The 20,992-nt window shown below is 51.4% G+C and overlaps 1 protein-coding gene across 2 annotated transcripts in view; it reads right to left on the bottom strand.

Annotated features, from left to right (window-relative positions):
- Nucleotides 1-20,992, bottom strand: part of LOC122555424 (arsenite methyltransferase) — a 127,472-nt gene that overhangs the window by 18,547 nt on the left and 87,933 nt on the right. For both annotated transcript variants that reach the window (XM_043701416.2, XM_087992462.1), the window contains exon 3: nt 3,261-3,411. In XM_043701416.2, coding sequence (XP_043557351.1) covers nt 3,261-3,411 — 151 coding nt within the window. The remainder of the gene's footprint in view (nt 1-3,260; nt 3,412-20,992) is intronic.

Here is a 20,992-nt window from a genome sequence, read left to right as displayed (position 1 = left end):
AGGGACAGCACAGGGTCAGATTAATCTCCATCTGCATTGTTTCCATCAAAGACTCCCAGGTCAGAAACAACTCAGAGATAGTTCCAGAGTAAAGCTTCCTCTACACTGTTCTCATTACACACTCCAAGTGTCAGTGTAAATTTGGGTTAAAAACAGAGTTATGTTCCCTCCCCACTGCCTAACAATATACTCAGCCCCAATCACTAGTCAACTCCCTTTTGGAACAGTTTTCCATTTGTCAAACCAGACATTTAACTTGGTATCCCATTTCATGGTAGTGAGGTGCAGTTTTGAACAGTTCACATGACAAACTTGTGTGAAAAAAGCTCAAACCCATATCATAAAAAGAGAGAGTAGGAATAAGCAGGTAACTCTTGTATTGGCAGTCTATGACTGGTGCGTACTGAAAGAATTAGTATTTGCCATCCAGCTGTTTATAGGAGTATCAATGGTTTGGATGTGGGGACTAAAAGTAACATTTCAAAGCTAGGATGGGATTAGTGCTGTGGGAAAGATGCAAAAGTGGCTTCAAGAGGATTTGCAAAGGCTTCTTGAAATGGCAACAACGTAACAGATGAAATACAATGTGGGAAACAGAGAGCTTATCCACTTTGGTAGGAAGAACTGACATGTAGAATGTTTCTTAAATGATAAGAAATAAGAAAGTGCCAGTTTACAAAGAGACCTGGTTGTCCTCATCAATAAATCACTGAAAGTCAAGAGTAAGCAATTCGGAAGGCACAAATCAGGAGTGTGATGGAATACTCCCCACTTGCTGGATGGGTGCAGTTCCAACAACACTCAAGAAGATCGACACCATCCAAATCAAAGCATCTCACTTCCACAAACATTCACTCCTTCCACCATCACCAACTGTGCGTACCATTTACAAGGTGCACTGCAGAAATTTACCAACTCTCCTTAGACAGCGCCTTCCATAACTACAACCACTTTCATTAGAAGGACATGGGTAGCAGATACTTGAGAACACCACCACCACATTCAAGTTCCCCACCAAGCCACTCACCACCCTGACTTGGAAAGATATCACTGTTTCTTTGTTGTCACTGGGTCAAAACCCTGGAATTCCCTCCCCAGTGACATTTTAGGTCACCTATAGCACGCAGACTGCAGCAGTTCAAAAAGGCAGCTCACTACCACCTTCCCAAGGGCAAGTGGGATGGGTAATAAATGCTGGCCCAGCCAATAATGTCACATTTCATGAATGAATAAAGCAAAAATTAAGTACAGGAGTAGCAAAATCTGGCTTCAAATATAGAGAATCTTGGTTAGACTATACCTTGATTACTGTGTGTAGTTTTCATAGAATCATAAAATCACAGAGCCCCTACAGTGCAGAAAGAGGCCATTTGGCCCATTGAGTCTGCACCTACTCTCCGAAGAGTAGGCCCTCTTCCACTGTATCCCCTGACCCCACACCTACCCTGGCTAACCCAATTTACCTAAACATCCCTGAACACTACAGACAATTTAGCATGGCCAGTCCACACTAACCTGCACATTTTTGGATTGTGGGAGGAAAGAGGAGCACCTGGAGGAAACCCACACAGACACAGGGAGAATGTGCAAACTCCACACAGACAGTAGCCCAAGGGGGGAATTGAACCTCGGTTTCCTGCCTTACAGAGTGTGCAACCAGACTTGATCCTGGGATGATTGGACTGTTCCTCTGAATAGAGTTAGTGGACACTGATGCTGTGTTCTCTAGCGTTTCGAAGAATGAGAGGTGATCAGATTGAAAGCTCTGAAATATTTGAAGAGATAGATGCAGGTAAGACATTTCCCATGGGTGGGGAGTCTAGAACCAGGGTACAATATCTAAAAGTAATCTAAAAACTTCAAATTGGATTGAGGATTTTTTAAATATATCAGACTGTTGAAAACATTTAGAATTCTACAACCCAGAGGGCTGTGGATGTTCAGTCACTGAGCATGTTGAAAGTGGCAATTGAGAGATTGCTGAACACCAAGGACAGCTAGGGGTGTGGGAACAGTGTAGGAAAAAGGCATTGAAGTGAATGATCAGCCATGATGGAAATGAAGGGCAGTGTGTGTGTATACAAAGGGCTGAATGGCCTACTCCTGCTCTCATGTTTCTATATAGGAATTTCTACAGAGATGTTCAAGAAGCCAAGACTTGCATTTCTATAACATCCCATGACGTCCCAAAGTGCTTCACAGCTGATGAAGTGTGGTGACTATTCTGAGAAACATAGTTGCAAATTTCTGTCATGAAGGTTCCACAGTGGCTCTTTCTATATATTAATGCTGCTTGAGGCATAACTATTGATCCAGAATTCGGGGTAAACCTGGTTATTCTTTTAGAAAATAGTGTCATTGGGCATTTTCATGTGCACCTGAGAAGGCAGATGGAGCCACTGTTGAGTCAGTTGACCAAAAGACCGCACCCCTGACAATGCAGCATTCCTTCAGTGCTACACTGGACTGTCCAACTGGCTTTTTACAGGTAAATCGCTAAAATGTGGCATTCCCCTGAACTTCTGTCTGAGAAGCAAAAGTCCAGGTACTGAATGTTGATCCGAGGGGAGCCGAGCCGGGAGCATAACTAGAGCAAAGTCGAAGGCTCAGGACAGAGCATTGCCCTGCAAGGAGGCAGCAGAATGTAGCTCGTGATTCCTGGATAACAGGCATCTCAAGGAGGGACAGGTATCCTTCACTTTTCAGAAGTTCACTTTACACCACTTCACCTTTACGACAGACCTACATGAGCACTTGTTTTTGCTAACCAAAAGAAATCCGAAGAGGATTTTCGCTTTTACGAAGAAAGGTAAAATGTTTCCCATGTAAATTAATGCTTCTTCACTTTAAGCCATTTAGGCTTACGAAAGGTTTCATAGGAATGCTCTGCTTTCGGACAGTGGGGGATACCTTTAAGTGATTACTTGGAGACTACATTTGTTTTCTTCTCTACATTAGGTTGATGGAGTAAGCTAGGAAACCTAACTATTACACTGATAAATAAAGGCATAGTAAGTCACCTCACTGACCTCAAAGTCTATACTGAGCCACAACGCTTTCGATAGTTCACTATCCTTTACAATACTGTCTCTCAAATGAAGAATGGTACCTGGACCTGGATACCAGAGAGTGACCTCAGCAATAAAGTGAGACAATAACATTTATTGAGTACAGAGAATAAATCTGAAAAAGTATTTACTCTGGATTCCAGCCAAGAGGACAACAATTACAGCTTTAATCCTTTTGTTCCACTGCCTTACCTGCTCATCTGTCATGTCTACTCCTGTGACATGACCATTCGGTCCTACCAATTTGCTCAGGACATAGCAGTCCCGCCCAGACCCGCTTCCCAGGTCCAACACGGAACATCTTTCCAGGCTTTCTGGCACCACGAGCCCACATCCGAAATACCTGCAAAACAACCAAGGGAAAAAAAGCGAAAGTAAATTCTGAAGGGAATAGATAGGATAAAAGCGGGGAGGTTGTTTCCACTGATGGGGGAAACTGGAACTTGGGGCATAGCCTCAAAATAAGGGCAAGCGGATTTAGGACTGAGTTGAGGAGGAACTTCTTTACCCAAAGGGTTGTGAATCTGTGGAATTCCCTGCCCAGTGAAGCAGTTGAGGCTTCCTCATTGAATGTTTTTAAGGCAACAATAGATAGGTTTTGGAACAGTAAAGGAATTAAGGGTTATGGTGAGAGGGTGGGTAAGTGGACCTGAGTCCACAAAAAGATCCGCCATGATCTTATTGAATAGCAGAGCAGGTTAGATGGGCCAGATGGCCTACTCCTGCTCCTATTTCTTGTGTTCTTATGTAAAGTCAGACTGGGAAAGATAGGCCAGAGGGAGAAGGGGAGAGATAAAGGCAATGAGAGAAAAAAACCATCCAAAGACAGCCACCCTACCAGACCATAGGGCTGCTCTCTCATCGAACGGAGTGTGTGAGAGAGAGACAGAGAGTGAGAGAGAGAGTCAGAGAGAGAGAGAGAGAGAGAGAGAGATGCCTGGTGGTTGAGTAGGAGACTCCTTCATGAAAATAATCTCAGCCAGTACAGGAATTAAACTGTTGTCAGCACTCTATATCACAAACTGACCACCCAGACAACTGAGCTAACCAACCCGTGAGAGAGGTAATGACAAAGAAAAAAGGGATAGTCAGGTAGAGAGTTAAAACAGGAAACAATACCCAAGAGACAAGGATGAATGAGAGAGATGACAGGTGGAGTGTGAAATAGAGACCAACATTATGAAAGGTAGGCTGAGAGAAAGTGAGACAGAGTCACAGGTAAAAATACAAAATGGTTGATTAAAAAAACGATAGCAATAGAGAGAGATTAAGGACTTCTTCACCCAAAGGGTTGGGAATCTGGAATCCCCAGCCCTGTGAAGCAGTTGAGGCTTACTCACTGAACGTTATTAAGACGACAATAGATAGGTTTTGGAGCAGTAAAGAAATTAAGGGTTATGGTGAGATAGTGGTTAGAACAAAGAACAAAGAAAATTTACAGCCCTTCGGCCCTCCAAGCCTGAGCCGATCCAAATATACTGTCTAAACCTGTTGGTCAATTCCTAAGCATTTGTATCCCTCTGCTCCCCACCTACTCATGCATTTGTCCAGATGCATCTTAAATGAATCTACCGTGCCTGCCTCTACCACCTCTGCTGGCAACGCGTTCCAAACGCCTACCACCCTCTGAGTGAAGTACTTGCTGCATGTATCCCCCTTAAACTTTCCACCTCTCACCTTGAAAGCATGACCTCTCATTATTGAATCCTTCATCCTGGGAAAAAGCTTGTCTCTATCCACCCTGTCTATACCCTTCATGATTTTGTAAACCTCAATCAGGTTCCCCCCTTAATCTCTTTTTTTCTAATGAAAACAAACCTAACCTACTCAACCTCGCTTCATAGCTAGCACCTTCCATACCAGGCAACATCCTCGTAAACCTTCTCTGCACCCTCTCCAAAGCGTCCACATCCTTTTGGGAATGTGGCCACCAGAACTGTACACAGTATTCTAAATGCGGCCGAACCAATGCCTTGTACAATTTTAACATGACTTGCCAGCTATTATACTCAATACCCCGTCCAACGAAGGCAAGTATACCATATGCCTTCTTGACCACTCCATCCACCTGTGCAGTAACCTTCAGGGTACAATGGACCTGCACTCCCAGATCTCTCTGCCCATCAACTTTTCCCAAGGCTCTTCCGTTCATTGTATAATTCGCTCTAGAATTAGACTTGCCTAAATGCATCACCTCACATTTGTCTGGATTGAAAGCCATCTGCCACTTTTCTGCCCAACTCTCCAGCCTATGTATATCCTCCTGTATTCTCTGACAGTCCCTTACGCTTTCTGCTACTCCACCAACCTTAGTGTCATCTGCAAACTTGCTGATCATACCAACAGTGCCCTCTTCCAGATCATTTATGTATATTACAAACACCAGTGGCCCCAATACTGACCCCTGTGGAACACCACTGGTCACCTTTCTCCATTTCGAGAAACTCCCTTCAACTACTACTCTCTGTCTCCTGTTGCTCAACCAGTTCCTTATCCATCTAGCTAGAACACCCTGCACACCATGTAACTTCACTTTCTCCATTAGTCTACAATGGGGAACCTTATCAAACGCCTTACTAAAGTTCATGTATATGACATCTACAGCCCTTCCTTCATCTAACAACTTGGTCACTTCCTCGAAGAACTCTATTAAGTTGGTAAGACACGATCTCCCCCACACAAAACCATGTCACCTATCACTGATAAGCTCATTCTTTTCTATAAATAGACGCTATCTTTCAGTACCCTCTTCAGCAACTTTCCCACCACCAGTGTCAGGCTCACTGGTCTGTAGTTACCCAGAATATCCCTACTATCCTTCTTGTACAGGGGGACAACATGAACAACCCTCCAGTCCTCCGGCCCCGCACCTGTATTGAAGGATGCCACAAAGATATCTGTCAGGACCCCAGCTGTTTCCTCTCTCACCTTCCTCAGCAACCTGGGATCGATCCTTCTGGTCCTGGGAATATGTCCACATTAATAACCTCTAGCATACCCAACACATCTTCCCTACTTATGCCAACGTGATCCGGACTAATCAAACTTCTATTTTGTGGAGCTGAGAACCATCTAAACACACACACACACCCTACAAGACCAAAGGGCTGCTTTCTCATCAAACGGAGAGAGAAGGAGAGAGAGAGAGACAGAGACAGAGACAGAGACAGAGAGACAGAGAAACACAGAGAGAGAGAGAGAGAGAGAGATAGACACCTGGTGGTTAGTTAACCTCAGGGCTACTATACTTCATGGCGAGGGAAGAGGCTGAGAAGGAGACTCCTTCACAGGGAGAGAAGCACTGTGACTTGCACTTCCAGTAGTGTCCAATGTCCTGTGAAAGAAGTCCATTTACCAGATTGTCCCTCGCTATGAACAATGAGGAATAATGACTAGTATGTCACAAGATGTGGAAGGGATGGTCAAGTAACCAAATAGTGGACAAGTTGAATATTATATATTTGTTAAAAGGCTGTGGCAGGATTTGAATATAGTCCCCATTATCAGGAAGAGATTGTGATTCTCCTGAAAACGCTGCTGGTTCTTCATCACCCCTTAACCTGGCCTACCTGTGTGAGCATGTTAGCAATGCCACCAGCCCAGCCATACCAGACCAGACACACCAAATACCCTGTCCCAGACCCCAGACACACCAAATACCCTGTCCCAGACCCCGGACACACCAAATACCCTGTCCCAGACCCCAGACACACCAAACACCCTGTCCCAGACCCCAGACACACCAAACACCCTGTCCCAGACCCCAGACACACCAAACACCCTGTCCCAGACCAGACACACCAAACACCCTGTCCCAGACCCCAGACACACCAAACACCCTGTCCCAGACCCCAGACACACCAAACACCCTGTCCCAGACCAGACACACCAAATACGCTGTTCCAGACCAGACACACCAAACACCCTGTCCCAGACCAGACACACCAAACACCCTGTCCCAGACCCCAGACACACCAAACACCCTGTCCCAGACCCCAGACACACCAAACACCCTGTCCCAGACCAGACACACCAAATACGCTGTTCCAGACCAGACACATCAAACACCCTGTCCCAGATCAGACACACCAAACATGCTGTCCCAGACCCCAGACACATCAAACACACTGTCCCAGACCACAGACACATCAAACACCCTGTCCCAGACCAGACACATCAAACACCCTGTCCCAGACCAGACACATCAAACACCCTGTCCCAGACCAGACACACCAAACATGCTGTCCCACACTAGACACACAAAACACCCTGTCCCAGACTAGACACACCAAACACGCTGTCCCAGACCCCAGACACACCAAACACGCTGTCCCAGACCCCAGACACACCAAACACACTGTCCCAGACCAGACACACTAAACACCCTGTCCCAGACCAGACACACCAAACACGTTGTCCCAGACCCCAGACACACCAAACACACTGTCCCAGACCCCAGACACACCAAACACACAGTCCCAGACCAGACACACCAAACACGCCGTCCCAGACCAGACACACCAAACACCCTGTCCCAGACCAGACACACCAAACACCCTGTCCCAGACCAGACACACCAAACATGCTGTCCCAGACCAGGCACACAAAACACCCTGTCCCAGATCAGACACACCAAACATGCTGTCCCAGACCCCAGACACACCAAACACACAGTCCCAGACCAGACACACCAACCTCCCTGTTCCAGACCCCAGACACACCAAACATACAGTCCCAGACCAGACACACCAAACACACTGTCCCAGACCCCAGACACACCAAACACGCCGTCCCAGACCAGACACACCAAACACGCCGTCCCAGACCAGACACACCAAACACCCTGTCCCAGACCAGACACACCAAACACCCTGTCCCAGACCAGACACACCAAACATGCTGTCCCAGACCAGGCACACAAAACACCCTGTCCCAGATCAGACACACCAAACATGCTGTCCCAGACCCCAGACACACCAAACACACTGTCCCAGACCAGACACACCAAACACGCTGTCCCAGACCCCAGACACACCAAACACACTGACCCAGACCCCAGACACATCAAACACCCTGTCCCAGACCAGACACACCAAGAACCGTGTCCCAGACCAGAAATACCAAACACCCTGTCCCAGACTAGACACATCAAACACCCTGTCCCAGACCAGAGACATCAAACACCCTGTCCCAGACCAGACACACCAAACATGCAGTCCCACACTAGACACACAAAACACCCTGTCCCAGACTAGACACACCTAACACGCTCTCCCAGACCCCAGACACACCAAACATGCTGTCCCAGACCGCAGACACACCAAACACACTGTCCCAGACCAGACACACTAAACACCTTGTCCCAGACCAGACACACCAAACACACTGTCCCAGACCCCAGACACACCAAACACCCTGTCCCAGACCAGACACACCAAACACACTGTCCCAGACCAGACACACCAAACATGCTGTCCCAGACCAGACACACCAAACGCCCTGTCCCAGACCCCAGACACATCAAACACCCTGTCCCAGACCAGACACACCAAACGTGCTGTCCCAGACCAGACACACAAAACACCCTTTCCCAGACCAGACACACCAAACACGTTGTACCAAACCTCAGACACACCAAACATCCTGTCCCAGACCAGACACACCAAACATGCTGTCCCAGACCAGACACACAAAACACCCTGTCCCAGACCAGCCACACCAAAAACGTTGTCCCAGACCCCAGACACACCAAACATGCTGTCCCAGACCCCAGGCACACCAAACACACAGTACCAGACCCCAGACACACCAAACACACTGTCCCAGACCCCAGACACACCAAACACACAGTCCCAGACGCCAGACACACCAAACACACAGTACCAGACCCCAGACCCACCAAACACGCCGTCCCAGACCAGACACACCAAACACCCTGTCTCAGACCAGAAATGCCGAACTCCCTGTCCCAGACCCCAGACACAACAAACACAATGTCCCAGACCCCAGACACACCAGACACCCTGTCCCAGACTCCAGACACACGAAACACCCTGTCCCAGACCCCAGACACACCAAACACCCTGTCCCAGACCAGACACACCAAACATGCTGTCCCAGACCCCAGACACACCAAACACCCTATCCCAGACCCCAGACACACCAAACACGCTGTCCCAGACCAGACACACCAAACACGATGTCCCAGTCCAGAAATACCGAACTCCCTGTCCCAGACCCCAGACATACCAAACACCCTGTCCCAGACCCCAGACACACCAAACACCCTGTCCCAGACCAGACACACCAAACACCCTGTCCCAGACCAGACACACCAAACACACTGTCCCAGACCCCAGACACACCAAACACCCTGTCCCAGACTCCAGACACACGAAACACCCTGTCCCAGACAAGACACACCAAACACCCTGTCCCAGACCAGACACACCAAACACCCTGTCCCTGACCCCAGACACACCAAACACACAGTACCAGACCCCAGACACACAAACACGCCATCCCAGACCAGACACACCAAACACCCTGTCTCACACCAGAAATACCGAACTCCCTGTCCCAGACCAGACACACCAAACACGCTGTCCCAGACCCCAGACACACCAAACACGCTGTCCCAGACCCCAGACATACCAAACACCCTGTTTCAGACCCCAGACACACCAAACACACTGTCCCAGACCAGACATACCAAACACCCTGTCCCAGACCAGACCCACCAAACACACTGTCCCAGACCCCATACACACCAAACACCCTGTCTCAGACCCCAGACACACGAAACACCCTGTCCCAGACCAGACACACGAAACACCCTGTCCCAGACCAGAAGTACCGAACTCCCTGTCCCAGACCAGACATACCAAACACACTGTCCCAGACCAGACACATCAAACACACTGTCCCAGACCAGACCCACCAAACACACGGTCCCAGACCCCAGACACACCAAACACCCTGTCCCAGACCAGACACACGAAACACCCTGTCCCAGACCAGAAATACCGAACTCCCTGTCCCAGACCAGACATACCAAACACACTGTCCCAGACCAGACTCATCAAACACACTGTCCCAGACCAGACACACCAAACACCCTGTCCCAGACCCCAGACACACCAAACACCCTGTCCCAGACCAGACACACCAAACACCCTGTCCCAGACACCAGACACACCAAACACCCTGTCCCAGACACCGGACACACCAAACACCCTGTCCCAGACCAGAAATACCAAACACCCTGTACCAGACCAGACACATCAAACACCCTGTCCCAGACCCCAGACACACCAAACACCCTGTCCCAGACCAGACACACCAAACACACGGTCCCAGACCCCAGACACATCAAACACCCTGTCCCAGACCAGAAATACCAATCACCATGTCCCAGACCAGACACACGAAACACCCTCTCCCAGATCAGAAATACCAAACCCCCAGGTCTCAGATCTGAAAAACCAATCACCCTGTCCCAGACCAGACACACCAAAAAGTTCAGCCATGATATATATTGAATGGCAGAGCAGGTTAGATGGGCCAGATGGCCTACTCCTGCTCCTATTTCTGATGTTCTTATGTGAAGTCAGACTGGGGAAGATAGGCCAGAGAGAGAGAAGGGGAGAAATAAAGGCAATGAGAGAAAAAAACCATCCAAAGACAGCCACCCTACCAGACCATAGGGCTGCTCTCTCATCGAACGGAGTGTGTGAGAGAGAGACAGAGAGTGAGAGAGAGAGAGAGAGTCAGAGAGAGAGAGAGAGAGAGAGACGCCTGGTGTTTAGTTAACCTGAGGGCTACTATACTTCATGGCGAGGGAAGAGGTTGAGTAGGAGACTCCTTCATGAAAATAATCTCAGCCAGTACAGGAATTAAACTGTTGTCAGCACTCTATATCACAAACTGACCACCCAGACAACTGAGCTAACCAACCCGTGAGAGAGGTAATGACAAAGAAAAACAGATTGTCAGGTAGAGAGTTAAAACAGGAAGCAATACCCAAGAGACAAGGATGAGAGAGATGACAGGTGGAGTGTGAAATAGAGACCAACATTATGAAAGGTAGGCTGAGAGAAAGTGAGACAGAGTCACAGGTAAAAATACAAAATGGTTGATTAAAAAAAAATAAAGGATAGCAATAGAGAGAGATTAAGGACTTCTTCACCCAAAGGGTTGGGAATCTGGAATCCCCAGCCCTGTGAAGCAGTTGAGGCTTACTCACTGAACGTTATTAAGACGACAATAGATAGGTTTTGGAGCAGTAAAGAAATTAAGGGTTATGGTGAGATAGTGGTTAGAACAAAGAACAAAGAAAATTTACAGCCCAGAAACAGGCCATTTGGCCCTCCAAGCCTGAGCTGATCCAAATGCACTGTCTAAACCTGTTGGTCAATTCCTAAGCAGGGTATTTGGTGTGTCTGGTCTGGGACAGGATGTTTGGTATTTCTGGATTAGTGGTGTTGGAAAAGCACAGCAGTTCAGGCAGCATCTGAGAAGCAGTAAAATTGACGTTTCGGGCAAAAGCCCTTCATCAGGAATACAGGCAGAGAGCCTGAAGGGTGGAGAGATAAATGAGAGGAGGGTGGGGGTGGGGAGAAAGTACCATAGAGTTCAATAGGTGAGTGGGGGAGGGGATGAAGATGATAGGTCAGGGAGGAGGGTGGAGTGGATAGGTGGAAAAGAAGATAGGCAGGTAGGACAAGTCAAGGGGACGTGCTGAGCTGGAAGTTTGGAATTGGGGTGAGGTGGGGAAGTCTTCCGAGGCGGAAGATGAGGCGTTCTTCCTCCAGGCATCTGGTGGTGAGGGAGCGGCGGTGAAGGAGGCCCAGGACCTCCATGTTCTCGGCAGAGTGGGAGGGGGAGTTGAAATGTTGGGCCACAGTGCGGTGTGGTTGATTGGTGCGGGTGTCCCAGAGATGTTCCCTAAAGTGCTCTGCTAGGAGGCGTCCAGTCTCCCCAATACAGAGGAGACCGCATCGGGAGCAACGGATACAATAAACGATATTGGTTGATGTGCAGGTAAAACTTTGATGATGTGGAAGGCTCCTTCAGGGCCTTGGATAGAGGTGAGGAAGGAGGTGTGGGCACAGGTTTTACAGTTCCTGCGGTGGAGGGGAAGGTGCCAGGATGGGAGGGTGGGTTGTAGAGGGGTCGTGGATCTGACTAGGTAGTCACAGAGGGAACGGTCTTTGCGGAAGGCGGAAAGGGGTGGGGAGTGAAATATATCCCTGGTGGTGGGGTCTTTTTGGAGGTGGCGGAAATGTCGGCGGATGATTTGGTTTATGCGAAGGTTGGTAGGGTGGAAGGTGAGCACCAGGGGGGTTCTGTCCTTGTTATGGTTGGAGGGGTGGGGTCTGAGGGCGGAGGTGCGGGATGTGGATGAGATGCATTGGAGGGCGTCTTTAACCACGTGGGAAGGGAAATTGCGGTCTCTAAAGAAGGAGGCCATCTGGTACGTTCTGTGGTGGAACTGGTCCTCCTGGGAGCAGATACAGCGGAGGCGGAGGAATTGGGAATACAGAATGGCATTTTTGCAAGAGGTAGGGTGGGAAGAGGTGTAATCCAGGTAGCTGTGGGAGTCGGTGGGTTTGTAAAAAATGTCGGTGTCAAGTCGGTCGTCATTAATGGAGATGGAGAGGTCCAGGAAGGGGAGGGAGGTGTCAGAGATGGTCCAGGTAAATTTAAGGTCAGGGTGGAATGTGTTGGTGAAGTTGATGAATTACTCAACCTGTGGTGGTGTCTCGAATGTATGTGGGGAATTCCTGGACTAGGGGGATAGGACAGTGTCGAGGTAGGTAGAAATGAGTTCAGTGGGGCAGGAGCATGCTGAGACAATGGGTTAGCCAGGGTGGTCAGGCTTGTGGATCTTGGGAAGGAGGTAGAATCGGGCAGTGCGGGGTTCCCGGACTATGAGGTTGGAAGCTGTGGGTGGGAGATCTGAGGTTCTGTATGGTCTGGGAGATGATGGTTTGGTGATGGGGGGTGGGGTCATGGTCGAGGGGGCGATAGGAAGAGGTGTCCTCGAGTTGGCGATTGGCTTCAGCGGTGTAGAGGTCAGTGCGCCAGACTACCACTGCGCCCCCTTTATCTGCTGGCTTGATGGTGAGGTTGGGATTGGAGCAGAGGGATTGGAGGGCTGCGCGTTGTGAGGGTGAGAGGTTGGAGTGGGGGAGGGGGGTAGACAGGTTGAGGCGGTTAATGTCCCGGCGGCAGTTGGGAATGAAGAGGTCGAGGGCAGGTAATAGGCCAGTGCGGGGTGTCCAGGTGGATGCAGTGTGTTGGAGGTGGGCGAAGGGGTCCTCGGAAGGTGGGCGGGAATCCTGATTGTGAAAATAAGCTCGGAGCCGGAGACGGCGGAAGAAGTGTTCGATGTCACGGCGTGTAATAAATTCATTGATTTGTGGGCGGAGGGGGATGAAGGTAAGTCTTTTGCTGAGGACTGCTCGCTCATCCTGAGTGAGGGGGAGGTCTGGAGGGATGGTGAAAACTCGGCAGGGCTGGGAGCTGGGATCTGGTGTGGGTGTGGAGCTGGGAGTGGGGGCAGAGCCTGTAACAGGAGTGGGTGTGGTGGTGGGGGCAATGGGGGTGGAGTCATGAGCAGGGGTAGTATTCACCTCAGGGTTCTGGGGGTAGGGAATGGTGACAGTGGGATCTGTGGGGGGCGTGTCAGCAGAATGCAGGTGAGTGACGTTGGTGGGGGTTGAAGTGGTGGCAACCACGGCAGTAGTGGGGGGGGGGGGGGGGGGGGGGGGGGAGAGGCGAAGTCACTGAGCGTGTGACATCAGCGATGATGTGAGGGGCGGATGTGATGTCACGTGTGGTGCATGAGGAATTGTGAGGGGTGGAGGTATTTCTGTTCTGGAACAGGGTGGTTTGTCTCTCTGGTCGAGGACAGGGTGTTTGGTGTGTCTGGTCTGGGACAGGGTGTTTCGTATTTCTGATCTGGGACAGGATGTTTGGTGTGTTGGTATTGGACAGGGTGTTTGGTGTTTCTGGTGTGGGACAGGGTGTTTGGTGTGTCTGGGGTCTGGGACAGTGTGTTTGGTGTGTCTGGGGTCTGGGACAGTGTGTTTGGTGTGTCTGGTCTGGGACAAGGTGTTTCGTATTTCTGATCTGGGACAGGATGTTTGGTGTGTTGGTATTGGACAGGGTGTTTGGTGTGTCTGGGGTATGGGACAGTGTGTTTGGTGTGTCTGGGGTCTGGGACAGGCTGTTTCGTGTGTCTGGTGTCTGGGACAGTGTGTTTGGTGTGTCAGGTCTGGGACAGCATGTTTGCTGTGTCTGGGGTCTGGGACAGTGTGTTTGGTGTGTCTGGGGTCTGGGACAGTGTGTTTGGTGTGTCTGGGGTCTGGGACAGGGTGTTTGGTGTGTCTGGGGTCTGGGACAGGGTGTTTGGTGAGTCTGCGGTCTGGGACAGTGTGTTTGGTGTGTCTGGGGTCTGGGACAGCGTGTTTGCTATGTCTAGAGTCTGGGACAGTACGTTTGGTGTGTCTGGGGTCTGGGACAGGGTGTTTGGTGTGTCTGGGGTCTGGGACATTCTGTTTGGTGTGTCTGAGGGTCTGGGACAGTGTGTTTGGTGTGTCTGTGGTCTGGGACAGTGTGTTTGGTGTGTCTGGGGTCTGGGACAGGGTGTTTGGTGTGTCTGGGGTCTGGGACATTGTGTTTGGTGTGTCTGGGGGTCTGGGACATCGTGTTTGGTGTGTCTGGGGTCTGGGACATTGTGTTTGGTGTGTCTAGGGTCTGGAACAGGGTGTTTGTATGTCTGGGGTCTGTGACATTGTGTTTGGTGTGTCTGGGGGTCTGGGACATCGTGTTTGGTGTGTCTGAGGTCTGGGACAGGGTGTTTGGTGTGTCTGGGTCTGGGACAGTGTGTTTGCTGTGTCTGGGGTCTGGGACAGTGTGTTTGGTGTGTCTGCGGTCTGGGACAGTGTGTTTGGTGTGTCTGGTCTGGGACAGCGTGTTTGGTGTGTCTGGGGTCTGGGACAGTGTGTTTGTTGTGTCTGGAGCCTGGGACATTGTGTTTAGTATGTCTGGGAGACTGGGACAGTGTGTTTGCTGTGTCTGGGGTCTGGGACAGCGTGTTTGGTGTGTCTGGGAACTGGGACAGTGTGTTTGGTGTATCTGGGGTCTAGGACAGTGAGTTTGGTGTTTCTGGGGTCTGGGACAGGGTGCTTGGTGTGTCTGGGGTGTGGGACAGTGCGTTTCGTGTGTCTGGGGTGTGGGACAGTGCGTTTCGTGTGTCTGGTCTGGGACAGTGAGTTTGGTGTGTCTGGGGTCTGGAACAGGGTGCTTGGTGTGTCTGGTCTGCGACAGGGTGTTTGGTATGTCTGGAGTCTGGGACAGTGTGTTTGGTGTGTCTGGGGTCTGGGACAGTGCGTTTGGTGTGTCTGGTCTGGGACAGGGTGTTTAGTGTGTCTGGAGTCTGGGATAGCGTGTTTGGTGTGTCTGGCGTCTGGGATTGGGTGGTTGGTCTGTCTGGTCTGGGACAGTGTGTTCGGTATGTCTGGGGTCTTGGACAAGATGTTTGGTTTGTCTGGGGTCTGGGACAGGGTGGTCTGTGTGTCTGGGGGTCTGTGACAGCATGTTTTGTGTGTCTGGGGTCTGGGACAGTGTGTTTGTTGCGTTTGGGGGTCTGGGACAGCGTGTTTGGTGTGTCTGGGGTCCGGGACAGTGTGTTTTGTGTGTCTGGCGTCTGGAACAGTGTGTTTGGTGTGTCTGGGGTCTGGGACAGTGTGTTTGGTGCGTCTAGGGTCTGGAACAGGATGTTTGGTTTGTCTGGTCTGGGACAGGGTATTTGGTGCATCTGGGGTCTGGGACAGGATGTTTGGTGTGTCTGGTTTGGGACAGGGAGTTTGGTGTGTCTGGGGTCTGGGACAGGGTTTTGGTGTGTCTGGGGTCTGGGACAGCGTGTTTGGTATGTCTGGACTGGGACAGTGTGTTTGTTGTGTCTGGTGTCTGGGACAGCGTGTTTGGTGTGTCTGGTGTCTGGGACAGCGTGTTTGGTGTGCCTGGGGTCTGGAACAGGGTGTTTGGTGTGTCTGGTCTGGGACAGTGTGTTTGCTTTGTCTGTTGTCTGAGACAGGATGTTTGCTGTGCCTGGGGTCTGGGACAGGGTGTTTGGTGTGTCTGGGGTCTGGGATAGGGTGTTTGGTGTGTCTGAGGTTTGGGACAGGGTGTTTGGTGTGCTTGGGGTCTGCGACAGGGTGTTTGGTATGTCTGGGATCTGGGACAGTGTTTATTGTGTCTGGGGTCTCAGACAGGGTGTTTGGTGTGTCTGGTGTCTGGTACAGGGTGTTGGTGTGTCTGGTGTCTGGTACAGGGTGTTTGGTGTGTCTGGGGTCTGGGACAGGGTGTTTGGTGTGTCTGGGATCTGGGACAGTGTGTTTGGTGTCTCTGGGGTCTGGGACAGCGTGTTTGGTGTGTCTGGGGTCTGGGACAGTGTGTTTGGTGTGTCTGGGGTCTGGGACAGCGTGTTTGGTGTGTCTGGGGTCTGGGACAGGGTGTTTGGTGTGTCTGGGGTCTGGGATAATGTGTTTGGTGTGTCTGGCGTCTGGGACAGGGTGTTTGGCGGGTCTGGGGTCTGGGACAGCGTGTTTGGTGTGTCTGGGGTCTGGGACAGGGTGTTTGGTGTGTCTGGGGTCTGGGACAGTGTGTTTGGTGTGTCTGGGGTCTGGGACAGTGTGTTCGGTGTGTCTGGCGTCTGGGACAGGGTGTTTGGTGTGTCTGGCGTCTGGGACAGGGTGTTTGGTGTGCCTGGGGTTTGTGACAGTGTGTTTGGTGTGTCTGGTGTCTGGGACAGGGTGTTTGGTGTGTCTGGGGTCTGGGACAGTGTGTTCGGTGTGTCTGGCATCTGGGACAGGGTGTTTGGTGTGTCTGGGGTCTGGGACAGTGTGTTCTGTGTGTCTGGCGTCTGGGACAGCGTGTTTGGTGTGTCTGGGGTTTGTGACAGTGTGTTTTGTGTGTCTGGTGTCTGGTACAGGGTGTTTGGTGTGTCTGGGCGTCTGGGACAGGATGTTTGCTGTGTCTGGTGTCTGGGACAGGGTGTTTGGTGTGTATGGGGTCTGGGACAATATGTTTGGTGTGTCTCGGGTCTGGGACAGGGTGTTTGGTGTGTCTGTTTTCTGAGACAAGATGTCTTGTGTGTCTGGGTTCTGGGACAACATGTTTGGTGTGTTTTGGGTCTGGGACAGTGTTTTTGGTGTGTCTGGTCTGGGACAGTGTGTTTGCTGTGTCTGGTGTCTGGGACAGTGTTTTTGGTGTGTCTGGTCTGGGACAGTGTGTTTGCTGTGTCTGGTGTCTGGGACAGGGTGTTTGGTGAATCTGGGGTCTGTGACAGTGTTTTTGGTGTGTCTGATCTGGGACAGTGTGTTTGCTGTTTCTGGTGTCTGGAACAATGTGTTTAGTATGTTTGGGGACTGGGACAGCGTGTTTGGTGTGTCTGGGGTCTGGGACAGTGTGTTTGGTGTGTCTGGGGTCTGGGACAGTTTGTTTGGTGTTTCTGGGGTCTGGGACAGTGTGTTTGGTGTGTCTGGGGTCTGGGACAGTGTGTTTGGTGTGTCTGGGGAATGGGACAGCGTGTTTGGTGTGTTTGGGGTATGGGGCAGTGTGTTTGATGTGTCTGGGGAATGGGACAGGGTGTGTGGTGTGTTTGGGGTATGGGACAGAGTGTTTGGTGTGTCTGGGGTCTGGGAGAGTTTGTTTGGTGTGTCTGGGGTCTGGGGCAGGGTGTTTGGTATGTCTAGGGTCTGGGACAGTGTGTTTGGTGTGTCTGGGGTCTGGAACAGGGTGTTTGGTGTGTCTGGGGTCTGGGACAGTGTGTTTGGTGTGTCTGGGGTCGGGGACAGTGTGTTTGGTATGTCTGGGGTCGGGGACAGGGAATTCGGTATTTCTGGACTGGGACAGCGTGTTTGGTGTGTCTGGTCTGGGACAGGGTGTTTAATGCGTCTGACGTCTGGGACAGCGTGTTTGGTTTGTCTGGGATCTGGGACTGGGTGGTTGGTCTGTCTGGTCTGGGACAGTGTGTTTCGTATGTCTGGGGTCTGGGACGAGATGTTTGGTGTGTCTGTTGTCTGGGACAGGGTGGTTTGTGTGTCAGGGAGACTGGGACAGTGTGTTTGCTGTGTCTGGGGTCTGGGACAGCGTGTTTGGTGTGTCTGGGAACTGGGACAGTGTGTTTGGTGTATCTGGGGTCTAGGACAGTGAGTTTGGTGTTTCTGGGGTCTGGGACAGGGTGCTTGGTGTGTCTGGGGTGTGGGACAGTGCGTTTCGTGTGTCTGGGGTGTGGGACAGTGCGTTTCGTGTGTCTGGTCTGGGACAGTGAGTTTGGTGTGTCTGGGGTCTGGAACAGGGTGCTTGGTGTGTCTGGTCTGCGACAGGGTGTTTGGTGTGTCTGGGGTCTGGGACAGTGTGTTTGGTGTGTCTGGTCTGCGACAGGGTGTTTGGTATGTCTGGAGTCTGGGATAGCGTGTTTGGTGTGTCTGGGGTCAGGGACATCGTGTTTGGTGTGTCTGGGGGTCTGGGACATCGTGATTGGTGTGTCTGGGGTCTGGGACAGCGTGTTTGGTTTGTCTGGGGTCTGGGACAGTGTGTTTGGTGTGTCTGGGGTCTGGGACTGTGTGTTTGCTGTGTCTGGTGTCTGGGACTGTGTGTTTGCTGTGTCTGGGGTTTGCGATAGGGTGTTTGTTGTGTCTGGTCTGGGACAGGGTGTTTAGTGTGTCTGGGGTCTGTGACAGCGTGTTTGGTGTGTCTGGCGTCTGGGATTGGGTGGTTGGTCTGTCTGGTCTGGGACAGTGTGTTCGGTATGTCTGGGGTCTGGGACAAGATGTTTGGTGTGTCTGGGGTCTGGGACAGGGTGGTCTGTGTGTCTGGGGGTCTGTGACAGCATGTTTTGTGTGTCTGGGGTCTGGGACAGTGTGTTTGTTGCGTTTGGGGGTCTGGGACAGCGTGTTTGGTGTGTCTGGGGTCCGGGACAGTGTGTTTGGTGCGTCTAGGGTCTGGAACAGGATGTTTGGTTTGTCTGATCTGGGACAGGGTGTTTGGTGCATCTGGGGTCTGGGACAGGATGTTTGGTGTGTCTGGTTTGGGACAGGGAGTTTGGTGTGTCTGGGGTCTGGGACAGGGTTTTGGTGTGTCTGGGGTCTGGGACAGCGTGTTTGGTATGTCTGGACTGGGACAGTGTGTTTGTTGTGTCTGGTGTCTGGGACAGCGTGTTTGGTGTGTCTGGTGTCTGGGACAGCGTGTTTGGTGTGCCTGGGGTCTGGAACAGGGTGTTTGGTGTGTCTGGTCTGGGACAGTGTGTTTGCTTTGTCTGTTGTCTGAGACAGGATGTTTGCTGTGCCTGGGGTCTGGGACAGGGTGTTTGGTGTGTCTGGGGTCTGGGATAGGGTGTTTGGTATGTCTGGGGTTTGGGACAGGGTGTTTGGTGTGCTTGGGGTCTGCGACAGGGTGTTTGGTATGTCTGGGATCTGGGACAGTGTTTATTGTGTCTGGGGTCTCAGACAGGGTGTTTGGTGTGTCAGGTGTCTGGTACAGGGTGTTGGTGTGTCTGGGGTCTGGTACAGGGTGTTTGGTGTGTCTGGGGTCTGGGACAGGGTGTTTGGTGTGTCTGGGATCTGGGACAGTGTGTTTGGTGTCTCTGGGGTCTGGGACAGCGTGTTTGGTGTGTCTGGGGTCTGGGACAGGGTGTTTGGTGAGTCTGGGGTCTGGGACAGTGTGTTTGGTGTGTCTGGGGTCTGGGACAGGGTGTTTGGTGTGTCTGGGGTCTGGGACAGGGTGGTTTGTGTGTCTGGGGATCCGTGACAGAATGTTTTGTATGTCTGGAGTCAGCGACAGTTTGTTTGCTGTGTCTGGGGTCTGGGACAGTGTGTTTGGTGTCTCTGGGGTCTGGGATAGCGTGTTTGGTGTGTCTGGGGTCTGGGACAGTGTGTTTGGTGTGTCTGGGGTCTGGGACAGCGTGTTTGGTGTGTCTGGGGTCTGGGACAGGGTGTTTGGTGTGTCTGGGGTCTGGGACAATGTGTTTGGTGTGTCTGGGGTCTGGGACAGGGTGTTTGGCGGGTCTGGGGTCTGGGACAGTGTGTTTGTGTGTCTGGGGTCTGGGACAGGGTTTTTGTTGTGTCTGGGGTCTGGGACAGTGTGTTTGGTGTGTCTGGGGTCTGGGACAGTGTGTTCGGTGTGTCTGGCGTCTGGGACAGGGTGTTTGGTGTGTCTGGCGTCTGGGACAGGGTGTTTGGTGTGCCTGGGGTTTGTGACAGTGTGTTTGGTGTGTCTGGTGTCTGGGACAGGGTGTTTGGTGTGTCTGGGGTCTGGGACAGTGTGTTCGGTGTGTCTGGCATCTGGGACAGGGTGTTTGGTGTGTCTGGTGTCTGGTACAGGGTGTTTGGTGTGTCTGGGGTCTGGGACAGTGTGTTTGGTGTGTCTGGGGTCTGGGACAGCGTGTTTGGTGTGTCTGGGCGTCTGGGACAGGATGTTTGCTGTGTCTGGTGTCTGGGACAGTGTGTTTGGTGTGTATGGGGTCTGGGACAATGTGTTTGGTGTGTCTCGGGTCTGGGACAGGGTGTTTGGTGTGTCTGTTTTCTGAGACAAGATGTCTTGTGTGTCTGAGTTCTGGGACAACGTGTTTGGTGTGTTTGGGGACTGGGACAGCGTGTTTGGTGTGTCTGGGGTCTGGGACAGTGTGTTTGGTGTGTCTGGGGTCTGGGACAGTTTGTTTGGTGTTTCTGGGGTCTGGGACAGTGTGTTTGGTGTGTCTGGGGTCTGGGACAGTGTGTTTGGTGTGTCTGGGGAATGGGACAGCGTGTTTGGTGTGTTTGGAGTATGGGGCAGTGTGTTTGATGTGTCTGGGGTCTGGGAGAGTTTGTTTGGTGTGTCTGGGGTCTGGGGCAGTGTGTTTGGTATGTCTGGGG

The sequence above is a fragment of the Chiloscyllium plagiosum genome, unplaced genomic scaffold (assembly GCF_037043375.1).
Source record: "Chiloscyllium plagiosum isolate Xiang-an unplaced genomic scaffold, Cpla_swu_hap1 HiC_scaffold_12, whole genome shotgun sequence".
Lineage (NCBI taxonomy): Eukaryota > Metazoa > Chordata > Chondrichthyes > Orectolobiformes > Hemiscylliidae > Chiloscyllium > Chiloscyllium plagiosum.
This window is presented reverse-complemented; position numbering and strand designations above follow the sequence as displayed.